Here is a 15,827-nt window from a genome sequence, read left to right as displayed (position 1 = left end):
GGCGGAAGACAGTCGAGCTCCGACGTTAAAAATCGAGAGTCGCGCCGGCGACTATAAACCCTCCGGCCGGAAGACCGTCGAGCTCCGACGTTAAATATCGAGAGTCGCACCGGCGACTATAAACCCTCCGGGAGGAAGGCGTCTAGTTTCGACGTTAAAAATCGAGAGTCGCGCCGGCGACTATAAACCCTCCGACCGGAAGACCGTCGAGCTCCGACGTTAAAAATCGAGAGTCGCGCCGGCGACTATAAACCCTCCAGCCGGAAGACCGTCGAGCTCTGACGTTAAATATCGAGAGTCGCACCGGCGATTATAAACCCTTCGGGCGGAAGGCTGTCGAGCTCCGACATTAAAAATTGAGAGTCGCGCCGGCGACTATAAACCCTCCGGTCGGAAGACCGTTGAGCTCCGACGTTAAAAATCGAGAGTCGCGCCGGCGACTATAAACCCTCCGGCCGGAAGACTGTCGAGCTCCGACGTTAAAAATCGAGAGTCACGTTGGCAACTATAAACCCTCCGACCGGAAGACCGAGACAATAAAGAAGTCGACTTTTAAGTCATTTGGCCGATCGACCAAGTAACCAAAAGTACTTCGTGAGCCTCTGGCGAAAATCTCGTTTGCGAAACAGGATATATTCAGCCGAGCGGACTAGCTATGCAAAATACTTCGTAAAAAACCCCTTTCGAACACATGAAAGGTGAGATGAGAGGCGAATAGCGAGGAGAAGTGAAGGAAAATGAACAACGGTAGTTGGCTAGCCGAGCGGACAGCACTCGTATTGATTAGTAAAAGAAAAAGCAAGCAAAAGGATAGCATTAAAGAAATTAAGGCCGAGCGGCCGCATTACAAAAAAAGGATAATCTTTGGCCGAGCGGCCGAATTACATATATACTTCTATTCCAGATAATCGTAAAGATCCTTCGGGATGGTGCTGAGAAGTGTCGCCTGGTCTTGAGCTGGGATGATGGCGGAATCGGAGAGATGGCCCTTGGACTTCAAATAAGTTGTGGTGGTCGTCATAGCGAGCTCAAAAGCAGTATACATCCGCTCGCACACTTTTTCGGAGAATTCGACCGAACGAATGAAATTCAGCCTCAAGGCGGCGACCCGGTCTAGCTCAGCATCTTGGTATTCTTTGAGAGCCGCTCGGGAAGCATCGGCAGCTGCCTGATGTTCTTGCAAGGCAGCCTCAAGCTTCTTCACTTCATCCGATCGGGCCGCCTTCTCGCCGACCAGATGATCCATCAGCTCCTTAACCTTTTGCTCCAGACCCCGAGCCTCGACATTCTTCTTCTCCAGATCGGAGATTGCCATTTTCTTCCGCTCGGTGGCTAGGTTTTTCTTCCGCTCAAGCGTCTTCACCTGCCTTTCAAGTTCTCCCAGAGTGTAGGCCTGATCGGCCGTCTTCTTTTGCTCGGCCGACTCCCCCGCATTCGTGTCGCTCTCTCCTTCTTGAGAGCTGACCGGCTCAATGCCAAACGCCTCCATCTCCTTGGCAGCTGCGGCCTCGAGCGCCATTGCTTTCCTTTTCAAAATGCCGGCCATCACTGACTCCATGATAATGTCCGCTGCAAAGAAAAAAGGAGAAAATCAGTTAGCAATCAAGGCAAATGTACCGAGTAAAATTCTTACCGAAGCCGCTCGGGAGGGGGGTCCTGATCGGACTCAGGCCAAATATGTACATGACCCCTTCAGGTAAGAACTTGTTGATATCAAACTTCAGACCGACTAGCATGTTGGCAGCGTGAAGATAGTCTGGTCGGGTCTTGAACCTCTTAAGCTCAGGGGAGGTTGGCGGTCCGATCTGCCACTGGGTTCGGAAGGAGGCCCGCTCGGGAAGACGGAGGTAGAAATAATATTCTTTCCAATGCTTATTGGAAGAGGGCAGTTTATTAAAGAAAACAAAACCGGGCTGAGCCTGGAACATGTAAGTGCCCAGCTCGGACTGTTTAGGGTAGTAGAAATAGTAGAAGACCTCCGGTCGGAGGGGGATATTGTGGATTTTGAACAAAACGACAACGCCGCATAAAAGGCGGAAAGTGTTGGGGACTAGGCTTCCGAGCGGAATGCCGAAAAAGTTGTAAACTTCTACGATGAACGGATGGATTAGAAAGCGCAGACTGGCGACGAACTGGTTGCGGAAAACACAGAAAGCTCCGCGCGGCGGTTTGTGTGGCCGAGCGGAGGGGGAGGGTAATATAAGTTCAAAATTAGAAGGGATTTCGAAAGAGTCCATCAGAATATCGGCGTCGCGCCGATCGAAGCGCGACTCCATGGTGGTATACCATGGGCCGAGAGCTTGGTCTTGAGGCTGAGAGGAACTAGTCATTGTCCGAGCAGACGAAATCACAAAAGGCGAAGAAAAGTAGAGGGTAGAAGGAAGAAGATGATAGACGAAACAGTGCTCAAAAGACGAGAACTCGGCAAGAAACACAAGGCTAACCAAGAGAGAAAGTAGGAGAACCTTACAATGAAATGGAAGGTCGAGGGAAGAACGCCGGAGATCATCTGAAAACAGAAGAGCAGGATCGCCGGAGAGCTTAGATAGAGAAACTGGGGAGCACGCGAAGGCAAAGATGCGGCTGGGGGAGAAAGCGAAGGCTTTATAGGGTTGGGCCCGAGCGGCCTCCACCGTCGGATGCAAGTCACGGGAACCGAAACACGTTCGGGCCATCCATTTCGAACCGCCTCGATCCCATCGGACACCACGCCGCCGCCGTACGATGACGACAGCATCGCCATGTGGCGTTCAGCTACTGGAGCGCATTTAATGAGCACGTGCTCGACCTTAATGATGGAGATTGGCGAAAACTTTGAAAAGATACCGAGGAATGTTAGCGTTGACTGGCGTTATAGCAACCCCCGTGGGGGTCGAGCGGAGGATAGTTGCATATAGACGCCACTCGGCGTGACTGATGGTCCAGTTAGTCGGACTAATCGCCTCCTTCAACTAGACTTGAAGGGGAGGCAAGTGATCCGGCGTTACGGACGCGGGACACCCTTTGAGGGGAGTCAACGCCACGTGGAGGTCAAAGGTCAAACGACCGACCAGAAAAGGGGGGACCGACCGGCCGAACGGGGTTTAAGCGGAATCAAAGACAACCCGACGGGGACTCGGGTTTCCGACGCTCATAGGGAATAGGGTAACCAGGCCGAGCAGGCAACCTGCTCGGACCGAGGCTTAGAGCGGCAATGCTGTGAACAGTTAGCCGAGCACGTGACCGAGAATCTTCCCGGTCAAACCATCACCTACGTCCGGTCGGACGCGACGTGCCCGCCGAGCGGCCAGACGCTCGGCGCAGGGACAGAAGAGACAAGGACAAGGGAAACATCGGGGAACATCTTCTGACAACAAGCGTGTTCGACGACTAACCCATACGCAGAAGCCTATGACGGAAGGTTCTACTGTCCCATCAGAGAGGTGCTTGGACTGTAGCAGTACGGTGTCAGGCAAGCTCCTCTGACAAGCCCATACTGAGGTATGGTAAGAGGACACGTATTCACCTCGGTATGTGTGCATAAGTCTCTTCACAGCTCTATATATGGGTCCTCACACTTCGCCGGAGGTACGCATTCTCTGAGATTCGAAGCCACCCCATAGTTTCCTCTTGCCTGACTTGAGCATCGGAGGGTCGTCGCTGGGAACCCCTTCCCGGCCCGACTTCCTTGCAGGTTCGCCGGAGAGCCCTACAACCGGCCGGAGATCCACGTCATCAGTTCGGAGAGCGCCACGTGCCCAGCGTCCGTTGATTCAGCGTTCGGACAGGATCAACTGCCTTTTTGGGCTTGTAAAAATTATGCAAGTGTTAATGAATGATCACTCATTCGGTGAACCTTTTTATTTAATGTCACTCCTTCGTTATGCGATGTTTGGCTCTTCCTTTTCATATTTTCCCATTGCGAACTGCTTACCATAATGCACTTACCAGTGTGGCTTCGTGACCTTCTGATCGGCAACGAACTATCCATTTTCATAGTCGATCGATCAATTCAAGATTGCTGAATAACCCCGTTATAGTGAAAACCGTTACTTTTGAACAGCATTTCTCGGTTTGCCTTTTACGTCGATAAACCGTTTCGTCAAAGTCTCATGTTTAAGGTCGCCATTTGATTGTTTGATGAAAACCAGGGGTTTAAGGTCGCCGCTCGACCGCTGAATGACGTAGACATGAGTTTAAGGTCGCCGCTCGACTGTTGAATGACGTAGACGTGGGTTTAAGGTCACCGCTTGATCGCTGAATGACGTAGACATGGGTTTAAGGTCGCTGCTCGGCCGCTGAATGATATAGACATGGATTTAAGGTCGTCGCTCGATCGCTAAATGACATAGACATGGATTTAAGGTCGCCACTCGGTCGTTGAATGACGTAGACGTGGGTTTAAGGTCGTCGCTCGACCGCTAAGTGGCATAGACATAGGTTTAACATTGCCGCTCGACGGTTGATGAAGACTGGGGTTTAACGTCGCCGCTCGACGATTGACGAAGACTGGGGTTTAAAATCACCACTCAACGGTTGACGAAAACCGGAGTTTAACGTCTTTACTCGACGGTTGACAAAGACCAGGGTTTAACGCCGACGGTTGACGAAGACCGGGGTTTAACGCCCCCGCTCGATGATTGACGAAGACCGAGGTTTAACATCATCGCTCAATGGTTGACGAAGACCGGGGTTTAACGTGGTCGCTCGACGGTTGCAATGTGTAGACAGGAGTTTAGAGTCACCGCTCGACTTTTAACTTGGCCGATCGGCTCAAGAGTCTGGGATACTTGCGCTTTTATTAATTTGTCCTACATCACAAAAACACATACAGACACATATAGATTACATCAATGTTCACTCGTGCACCTCTCATCCGACCCTATAGGGTTGGAGATGGTTTGCGCTCCATGATCACTCGAGCTGTCTTCCATCTTCGTCCTCTAAGTAGTAGCTCCCCGAGTGGAGTTTCTGTACGACCTTGTAAGGTCCCACCCATGGTGCCTCGAGCTTGTTGATGTCACAGACAGGCTTGATTCTCTTCCAGATTAGCTCGCCGACTTGGAAGGATCTTGGGATCACCCTCCGGTTGTAGCTTTGCTTCATACGTTGCCGGTATGCCATCAGTCGAATGACAGCCTTGTCCCGTGCCTCGCCAACCAAATCGAGCTCCATGCGCCTCCGCTCGTCGTTCCCCTCATCGTAGAGATGAACCTGGTCGGATTCTACTCCGACCTCTATGAGGACCACCGCTTCACCATCGTACACCAGATGGAATGGTGTCATATCGGTCGCCTCCTTCGGAGTCGTTGATAACTAGCATTTTGTGCATTATTTTGGCTCTTATTCTTGATATTTCTATCTTTTCACATGCTTAATTTTATGGTTATATTATATTTTGTGAGTAAAATCTATTTTTGACTTAATTATAAATTTCCTACAAATTATAGAATTTAATTTCATGTTTTTACATGATTTTGTAGGAAATTCAAAAAGTCATGAATCAGAGTCGAGTTAGATCAAGCTTAGCTTGATTTGAAGGGAAAAGGAAGAAATCACATTTGGAGCATCTAGGTTATTGATTGAGAGCTCAATACATCCAAGGGTTCATTTAAAGCTTCAATTCAATTTGGATAAGAGAGGAGCTCAATTTCAAAAACTCAATTCAATCCTCAAGCCTACTCTTCAAGCCCGATTCCAAAAACCCAATTTCACTTTTCTTATTGGATTCAAATTCCTCTTCTCAACCCAAACCCGAAACCCATTAAGAATCCATTCCTCTTGTCCTTTCTTCTCACGCGGACGAACATGCGATCCCATCTTCTCTGCTTTGCATTTCTTCCTCGCGGGCTAGGGCACATGACTTTCCCCCACTGGCACCTCTTCTTCTTCTCTTCTTCCTCACCATCGGCTGGCGGCCACTATTCTCTTCCCTTGCCGCCGGCCGGCCATCCACAGTCCACCTCTTCATCTTGATTCCAGCGGCGAGCAACAACAAGCACTCTAGGTGGGGCAGCGAGCGATGGCGACGATCCCGACGATATTCACCTCACCAGAGGGGTTCTCCAGTGTGTCCTCCATCTTCCTTCATTCTTTAGACCTCTCCTCTCCTTCTGGAGTTAGGACGGACTAAGGACGAAGAGAGTGACGGCAGCCCATCTCCATCTCTCCGGTGGCAATCTGATTATCTTCAGTTTATCAACAAGCTCCTGGGACTTCTCTGCTTCCAGCGGGTTGCAAGGGTAGGTGAGTTCTCAGCGAGTTCCAGCAAACACCTTCAGTCGTCGGTGAATTTCCAGTGGATGCTCTCTTTTCCAGCTTCATCCGATTGGGCTAAGCCAGTGTGGTTTGCAGGGGCAGAGCACCAATCGACGGATATAGGCAGCCATCTTCATTTTCAGTCAGCTTCAAGTGGAGGGGTTCTTCATTGGAGGATTCATATCTCCCTCATTGTCAAAGTGTGCAGCAACCGACAGTGAGCTACTGTCCACCGGTTTTGGGGGGTCTAGAGCCGGGTCTTTCGAGTGACGACAAAGGGTAGTCCTTGGTTGTGGAGGTTGAGTGTGGATTGTAGTTTAATTAACTTAGTTTTATTCATGTTAATGTTTATTCATTGTGTCATTTTGCTTGTGTTGATGCTTCTTGTTGAATGCTTGTAGCAAATTTGATCTTCCATGTTTACTTTGTACGTATGTAGTTCAACTTAATTCATGCTTACAAAGTGTTTGATGAATTGCTTCAACCATTAGCTAGGTTCAATTTGATACATTCTACTTTGTTTAATTCTTTCTTGTCTTGTTCTTCTAATTTCTTTAAGTTCTAGTTCTTCATTTGAATGCAATTAGGATAGATTAGCTTAGGTTTCATTTCATGCTTTAGGTTTCGTTTTATGCTTTACTTCATGTTGTATTTTATTTTCTGTAATTGTAGTTAGGTTAGACTTACCTTTATTACTTGCATTGTCTTTTATTTATTAGATTAGGTTTCATTTAATGCTTTGCTATTTTCTTCCTTAGTTTAATTGTGTTGATGGTTAAATCATAACGTAGAGTGACAATGCGTTGTGGATTAATTGTTGACACATAGTTAGATTTCATTCTAGCATTAGATTAGATTCTTACTTGCTTTGCTTTTCATTTGTTAAATTTAGAATCAAAACTTAAAACCCCTATTCCTATCTTAAAAAAACCTAAAAATAGAAATGACATACAATCTTAAGATTATCATCCTATCATTGCTTTCGTTGGGAGATGACCTGAGTCAATTCTATACTGCATTCATGTAGTTAGAGGGGGTTCAGAATTAAAATTCTTTTGATATCGTGTTTTCACGAGTATCAATCGTACGGAGGGCCCACAGAACACTGTGGAGCTCATCGACCCAGTTGCCTCCCGCATGGTTGAGTCGGGCTCATAAGCCTTTGAGAATTTCCCGGTTGGTGACTTCCTCTTGGCCATTGCTTTGAGGGTAGGACAAGAGATGAAGGCCTGCTGAATGCCATAGCATTCACACAATTCCCTGAGCCTCCGACCAGGGAACTGCCTCCCATTGTTCGAGATGAGCCGGCGGGGGATGCTAAACTGACACAGGATGTTCTGCTAGATGAATTTAATTACTATCTGTTCACTTATTTTCGCCAACGGTTCGACCTCCACCCATTTTGAGAAGTAATCCATCGTAACAAGCAGGAACCTTTGCTGAGCAGTGGCCATGGGGAACGACCCAACGATGTCTATGCCCTATTAGTCGAAGGGGCAAGACACTGTGGTCACCTTTATCTCCTCGGTAGGCCGGTGCGGGATATTGTGGTACTTTTGGCAAGACAGACAAGTGACTATTGTTCGAGCGGCATCCTCTTGGAGGGTGAGCCAAAAATATCCTGCTAGGAGAATCTTTCGATCCAACGAACGACCGCTCGGATGACTTCCACAAGAGCCTTGGTGCACTTCCTGAAGGATGTACTCTTCGTCCTCCGGTCGAACGCATTTGAGTAGGGGCCTTGAGAAGGCTCTCTTATATAGTTGATCCCCGACCAAGGTGAACCGTTCGACCCTCTTTTTTAATAAGCGGACCTCTTCCTGATCGGAAGGCGTGGATCTTGATCAGAGTAATTCCATCGATGTCATCCTCCAGTTGCTCGGGAGGGTTATCCCTTCCATTTTGTCGATATGCACCACTAATGAAATTTGCTTGATCGGTGACAGTGAACTCGCTAACTTTGTCAACTCATCTGCCGCTTGATTTTCCGATAGGGGGATCTTCTGTATAATGACCTCCTGGAAGTTTGCTCTTAGCTTCTCAAAGGCTTCTGCATATAATTTGAGTCGGGAGTTGGTTATCTTGAATGTCCTTGATAGCCGCTGAGCGGCCAATTGAGAATCTGAATGAATGAGGACTTTTGTGGCTCCAACGTGCCGCGCGGCCTGCTGGCCGGCTATCAAGGGTTCATATTTGGCTTCGTTGTTGGTGGCCCAATAGTCAAGCCACACGGAGAGTTGCATCCGATCTTCTTGTGGAGAAATTAGAAGGATGTCGATCTCGCTACCTTATCGGGTGGACAAACTGTCGTCATATATTCTCTAAGTTGCTTCCAGCTTGGCATTCTGTACTTCTGTGATGAAATCTGTTAAGGCATGAGTTTTGATCGTTGTTCGGGGCTGATATTGAATATCGAACTCGCTTAGTTTGGTTGTGTTAGGGTCAAAATGTGCTAGAGGGGGGGGTGAATAACTCATCGTCTTGTCGTCGTTTGTTTCTTGGCGATGATATGCAGCGAAAAATACAAGAAATACAAATACAACGCTAACACAAAGGATTTACTTGGTATCCACCTCAAGAAGAGGTGACTAATATAAGGATCCACACACGACACGCACTCTCCACTATGAAAACACTCCTCTACAGTAACTACCGAAGGCGGAGAAGCCTGTACAGGATTCACACACAAAGATACACAAGAAGAAAAAACTACAAGCTTATAAAACAGTAAACCTTACAAGATTTACATGGTGGAAACCCTAGCTTGCCTTTCTTCTTGCTTGTTGTTTCCTCTTGAACCTTGGAAGTTCACCAATACTAGTTTCCAAGAGTCTCCAAGAACTGACTGAGCTGTGGAGAAATCGCTGTTGTGATCGGTGAAGAATCGGGTGAAGATCTGCTGAAGAAAATGCTCTCAACGGCTTTATCCAACACCAATGGTCGAATCTCAATCGATTAGATTGCTCTCAATCGATTGGGGATGCTTTGGATCGATCGGTCGATCGATCCAGAGTGCCTATGTGCTCTTGGAAATTGCTTGAATTGATTGTCCAATCGATTCAACATGTCTCGTGCGATTTCCAGGGTTATTGTGCGATTTTCCAGCCTCCCAATTGATTGTCCAATCGATTGGAGATTTCAATCAATCAATTGATTGATTTAGAAGCTCACTGTTTACTCAGAAACTCTCCCAATCGATTGACCAATCGATTGGAGAAGTTTTGATCGATTAACCAATCGATCCAGACCTTTTCTGCATAAAATCACGTCAACCAATCGATTGAATCCCCCAATCGATTGGCCAATCGATTGGCAAGCAGAAAACTGTATAGAGCTTGAAATGAGCTTCGTTTTGCATCTGAGATCGCCTCATTCCGATATCTGAGTCAAAAGTTATGGCCTTCGGAAGTTCACTACGTCCGAACTTCCTAGTTCCATGCCAACTCTCTATTGGACTTACAACCACTAAGTGTTCGATCAACTTTTGACCCATCTGGACTTTTTCTCCTCATGCTAAGTGTCCGGTCAACCTTGACCCACTTGGACTTACCATCTCGTGCCAAGTGTCCGGTCCTCCATGTCCGACTTGGACTTCCTTCCACCAGATGTTCGGTCACCCTTGACCCATCTGGATTTCCTCGTGTCTGGCTTTACTCACCAGGTCTTTCCACTGTCCAGCTTCACTCACCGAAACTTTTCCCTGCTTGGCTTCACTCACCAGGACTTTCCACTGCCCGGCTTCACTCACCGGGACTTTCCCCTGCCTGGCTTCACTCACCAGGACTTTCACTCTGTCTAGCTTCGCTCACTAGGACTTTCCATCTACTTGGCTTCACTCACCAAGACTTTCACCTAGCTTCACTTACTAGGGCTTTCACCTAACTTCACTCACCAGGATTTTTTCCAACTGCCTGGCTTCACTCACCAGGACTTCCCAGTCAAGTATCCAGTCAGTCTTGACCTACTTGACTCTTCTTCACATCTAACTAGTCAACCTTGACCAGAGGAGAATTGTACCAACAATCTCTCCAAATGAACAATTATACTGCAATCTCCATGTATTGTCAAACATCGAAACCCAAACATCAAGACTCAAGCTTGAGTCTTCTCAAGCTTAGTCAACAAGTTCAACTTTGACCTAGGGAATATTACACCAACAGGTTGTCCATTTGATTAGCCGCCCGAATGCCTCTGGGTTGAGGAGGACTCTTCCCAGGGCACTGTTGATCATTACGACGATCGAATTTGTGAGGAAGTATGGGCGGAGTCTTCGAACGACTAGCCCTAAAGAGTAAGCTAACTTTTCGAGACCAGTGTAGCAGGGCTCTACATCTTTCAATATATGACTTAGAAAATACACAGGCTGTAGTTCATGGCCTTTCTGCTTTACTGATGCCGAGCCAACTGCATATTCTGTGGTCGACAAATAGATCCAGATCGGCTCTCCAATTCTTGACTTAGCTAATACAGGCAAGGAGTTAAGGTACCCCTTGAGTTCTTCTAACGCCCGTTTGCACTCTTCGTCCCACTAAAATTTTATCGCTCGGCGTAATACTTTGAAGAACAATAGGCTCAAGTTGGATAAATTGGATATGAATCGAGGCAACGCGATAATCTGTTCGATTAGCTGTTGGGCCTCCTTCAGGATGCACAGCGGTGGCATGTCTTGCAGGGCCTTAACCTTGCTCTGATTCACCTCGATCCCCTAATCGATGATGATGTACGCTAAGAATCCATTGATCTTCGCGCCGAATAGGCACTTGCTCAGGTTCAGCTTTATTCTATAAGCCCTCAGAGTTTGGAAGGTCTCCTTAATGTCTGTGCAAAGATCAATAGGTTAGAGGGATTTTATTAATATGTCATCGACATATACCGCCATGTTGCGACCGATCTACTGTCGGAACACCTTGTTCATGAGCCTCTAGTAGGTGGAGCCGGTATTCTTGAGTCCGAATGGCATGACGTTGTAGCAGTACGTTCTATTGGACGTGATGAAGCTGACCTTCTCTTTATCTTCTCGAGCGAGCGATACTTGGTGGTAACCCTGATACGCATCGAGTATGTAGATCAGCTCACAGCCCGCCATAGAGTTTACCATTTGGTCTATCCGGGGCAACGGACACTACAAAAAAAATAGGCTTTTACAACACTTAAAAGACAACGCTTTTTTTAAAAAGCGTTGTCATTTTTTTTAACAACGCTTTTAGTGAAAAACATTGTCTATTTCTATATTTTTTTACTAAAAGACAACGCTTTTTTAAAAACCGTTGTCTTTTAGTGATTTTTGTGGGTCAACGACAACACTTCTTGAAATGCATTGTCTATTACCATTTTTAGTGTTGTCTATTGTCAAGTTCTCGTCTAAATTAAATCTAGAATGATACAAAATGTTGGATTAAGTAAGGAGTTGAAAAACCCCTAGGTTTCACTCGCTCGCACCCACCTATCTTCCAAAAACCTCCCGAACCCCTCTCATGACTTCTCATCTCTCGCCTTCTCCATCCAACTCCTCCTCTCACGCCCTCTCCGTCCAACTTCTCTCCGGCAAACCCCTCTCTGTGAACCTCCCCTCCGAAGTCCTCTTCGTCAAGACCGCGGGTAAAATTTCCTCACCTTATCCCGGCGCTGAGGCGATCGGCCAGTGCAGATCGACCCATCTCTTCGCCTCCTTCACCCCCGACGCTGAGGCGACGCCTCGTACTGGCACGACTGCCTCCTGTATTCAGTTGCGACTGCCACTGGTGTCGTCTGGTATGCTACTGCAACCCCAATGATTCCTTGTCCTAGTACTTTTTAAGTTGTTCCTCCAAGCCATGAAACTCTACTCTCTATTTGTTCTAGTTTACCTGTTCTTAGACTCTGATATCAATGGAATGGAAAAGGTATAAGTTTTGCAGTTATGCTTTCGGTAGCTTAATGTGTTTGATAATTTTCTTGTGAAAGTTCATTTTGATAATTGTTGAACATTTTACTTTTCAAGATGAGTTTGTAAACAATTTAAATTGATATGTTATTTACCTTTGAAGAATGATATGTTGTGGACAATATTGATATGTTTTTTTTTATCATGTTACGGTTAGTTTTTATCACTTTGTCAGTTTACTTTTTCTATGTTTATTTTTATCATGTTGTTGTGATCAACAGAAGGTGTGCACTATATGGAAGTCTCTAGAAAACCTGCGAAAAAAGGTAAGGGTAAGGAAAAAATTACAACTCCAGCCACTATCGAGAGTTGGGATGGTAACACCGAGTTGGATTCTACAAACACCCAAACCACAAGAATGTCTAGAGGTCGTACACACCTAGATAAGCTAGCTAAGCAAAGGATTCAAGTAGTTAGAAAGGATGTTGCATTCAATAAACTTGGACAACCAATAGGAGAAGCAGCTATTGCAATGCAAAGTTATATAGGTGTGCTTGCTCGAGAGAAGGTTCAAATTAGTTACAAGACTTGGAAATATGTTCCAAGTGAGGTTAAAGAACTAATATGGGAATCAGTTAATGTAAGTAAATTAGCATGTTTTATTTTTTTTAAAACATATTTTTTTAAACAAATCTGGGAACGGTTTGTATTAATTTTTTTTTTTTAACATATTTCCATTTTTTGTGATTTACAGTTGATGTACAATGTTGACCCAAAGTGGAAGAAGGGTTATTTGAAATCAACAAACAATAAGTGGTGTCAATACAAAAGTTATCTCACTAAGACGTTCATTTCAAGTAAGCTTGATAAACCTGATGAGTTGGATGAGCCACCTACTGGCTATGGTATTACAAGAGATATTTGGAGGTCGTTTGTGATTAGTCGCATGTCTGACGACTTCATGGTAAGATTTGTAATTTATTCTTTTAAAACTAGTTTATTTATATTCAAGTTTGAAATAACTAGAAACTAAATGATCAACAAAAAGAAAGAAAAAAACAACACATGTATCCTCATCGGCTTTCACGTAAAGGATATGCACGATTTGCGGAAGAAATAGTAAGTATTGTTTTTACTACATTTCCTTATGAACCCTCCAACTTATTCATATAAAATTATTTCACATATGTTATTGGGATTTTCTTATTGTAGGCGACTGAATTATGTGATGATGATGACATTAATAGAGCTATTATGTGGAAGAAAGGATGAGTCACCAAAGAAGGTGGCTTTGAAGGAGAGGATTTGATGAAAAAGGTACAACAGATTGTAAGCAAAATAACAATGCATAAAAGTAGCAATTTTATTGAACTAATCACTCTTTTAGTAATAATGCTTTTTAATGTGCTTGACAGGATGGTTACATACAACAAAAGAGGGAGGGTAAGCTGAAAATGGAAGGGACCAAAGAGGATATACTTACCAAAGCACTTGAGACTGAAGAATACAATGGTCGTGTAAGGGGTATTGGAGGTCATATCACTCCAATAGTATATTTCAATTTTCGTAGAACATGGAAGCCTGCTGATGTAATCACTGAGCATAAAAGGGAGCTGATGGAGGCGAGGAAGAAAATTTCAGAACAATATGCACGTATACACAACCTTGAAGTAATGGTGTATAAAAAGGGTGCAAGCGACATTTCAATTGATGACAAAGACAGTTGCTCAGTAAAATTGCATCCCATGATTGAAGATGACATGAAGATCGATGATGATGACCCACAGATTTTGTGTCAAGCTGATGCTTTGCAGGTATAACACTAGTTGCAGTTATATTAATTGTGACCCGACCTATAGATTTTGTGACCTGCAACTTTTGCATTTTAGGGAAAACCAGTTGCATTGACATTGGAATCTAGCACAAATATTGTTGCACAGGGTACAATTGTTTGTGGCCATGAATCTGATAAAATGCTTCATGGTGTTCCATTTCCCAATAATTGCATGCGAGTCTCCATTGATGAAGTAGTAGAAAAATCAGCACATTTGCCATAACCAATTCCAAGTGAGTTTGAAGTAATTGGTGATGTTGTAGGAACCCATGTTGCTTGGTCAAAACAATTGATAGTGAACCAAGATGAGGTATTTGTTAGATTTTATTTCAAATTAAATTGTCACTTTTTTTTATTAATAATCCTATCTAACTGTCATCATTTGAAATTATTAGAAGCCTCGAAGGAAGAAGTTTGAACAACCAAAAAAGAAACATACTTTATCAACAAGTGCCCAAGAGCATTACATATGTTATATTGTTATAGTAAGCGTGCTTTAGATGATGGCAGATATATATCAGTGAGTTTAGATTATGACGTGTTTGATGATGATTATGAACTTCTTCTGCACCTTGAGGACATCATTCCTTTGTATCATTTGGAGCCCCTTTCAGGCAATTGTGTAGTTGGCTACATATGATAAGTGTTTAGATTTAGCAATTTAAATATGATTCTAGCAGGGTTACTGTAATCTATGATAATCATTCATTTTGTGAATAACTTTCATTTTTCAATCTACCTCTTCGTTTTATTATGTTTGCAATGGCAGACATCTTTATTAAAAAATGCTGAAAGATAACAAGAAAGAGAAATTCAGATTTATGAATCCACATAAAATCCCATATATGGTAAACACTGCACATGACAAAAAAAAGGTAAGCTTGAAAGGTTAAACCAAAGGGCAAGTCATTTGGCAGGAAGGCTAAGTGGTGCATCTGTAGATCAACTAGTATTGGTGCCATGTAATATCGGGTAAGTAAGAATTAAAACATCACTTTCAATTGTTGTCTTTTGATAATTTATTGAATTATATGCACTAATTATGTGTTTGTGCATAGTTTCCATTGGATTCTCACTGTCATTGACCCTTACAATGAAGTTATTTATTTGTTGGATTCTCTAAGACACCGCATTCATGATAAGGATTGGAAATATATAGTGGAAATGTGAGTTCATATTTCTTTTTTATTAAGCATTTATGTTAATACAAAACTCATATATAAAAAATCATTAACGTATGAAGGGCCTTAAGATTGTTTAATTCAAACAAGGGAAGGAAAGGTAGAAAAAAGGGTATGTGGGTAATAGTAAAGGTATGTGTAATTATATATAACATATATTTTAATGTGTATGTTTATCATTAATAATTTGTCTCTAATTACCATAGGCTCCTCGACAACAAGATGCCAAACAATGTGGTTACTATGTGAGGCGATTTATGAGACAAATTGTTGAAGAAGTTGAAATTATCAAAAGAGATTCACTACGATCTATAGTAATGTTTACTTGCTTATGTCTCAAATTATTTGAAATAAACTATTTAAAATTTGCAAAGTCAATGTTGATTTTTTTTCCATTAATGTTCACAGTTCACACAAGCAGAGTATTCTCGAGAAGAAATTGATGAGGTGCGATCGGAGTTGGCAGAATGTATACAAGATCATATTTATGAGTAGGTGAGTTCAAGTATATGTAAGTTCATTGCCTTGTTTTAGCTAAAGTTTATGTAAGTTCATTATCTTTAGAAAGAAGCAACTTTTTGCTTCTTTGGAATCCATTTTCGGCTATGAGATGCAATCTACCCTTGTTTGTTATTCTCAGTTTAATCTGTGATAAAGAGTCTTCTTGGTCAATCAATACATTTCTTATAATTCATTAACTGAATTATATAAA

The 15,827-nt window shown here is 43.9% G+C and overlaps 1 protein-coding gene and 1 long non-coding RNA gene across 2 annotated transcripts; one reads left to right on the top strand and one right to left on the bottom strand.

The window, feature by feature from the left end:
- Positions 1–4,893: 4,893 nt before the first annotated feature.
- Positions 4,894–5,265, bottom strand: LOC122010734. Its single transcript, XM_042567226.1, has one exon. The coding sequence runs from the start codon at positions 5,263–5,265 to the stop codon at positions 4,894–4,896; it is 372 nt and encodes a 123-aa protein (XP_042423160.1).
- Positions 5,266–5,783: 518 nt separating this feature from the next.
- Positions 5,784–6,738, top strand: LOC122011446. The gene is made up of 2 exons (XR_006119947.1): positions 5,784–6,225; positions 6,334–6,738. It is a non-coding gene; the product is annotated as an uncharacterized LOC122011446 (long non-coding RNA).
- The last annotated feature ends 9,089 nt before the right edge of the window (positions 6,739–15,827 follow it).

This window comes from Zingiber officinale, chromosome 8A, assembly GCF_018446385.1.
Source record: "Zingiber officinale cultivar Zhangliang chromosome 8A, Zo_v1.1, whole genome shotgun sequence".
Classification (NCBI taxonomy): Eukaryota; Viridiplantae; Streptophyta; class Magnoliopsida; order Zingiberales; family Zingiberaceae; genus Zingiber; species Zingiber officinale.
Note: the sequence above shows the minus strand (reverse complement) of the source record. Positions and strands in the feature narration are given on the sequence as shown.

Coding starts and splice junctions, on each gene's coding strand:
- LOC122010734 (XM_042567226.1), bottom strand. CDS start 5,265: ATGACACCATTCCATCTGGTGTACGATGGTGAAGCGGTGGTCCTCATA.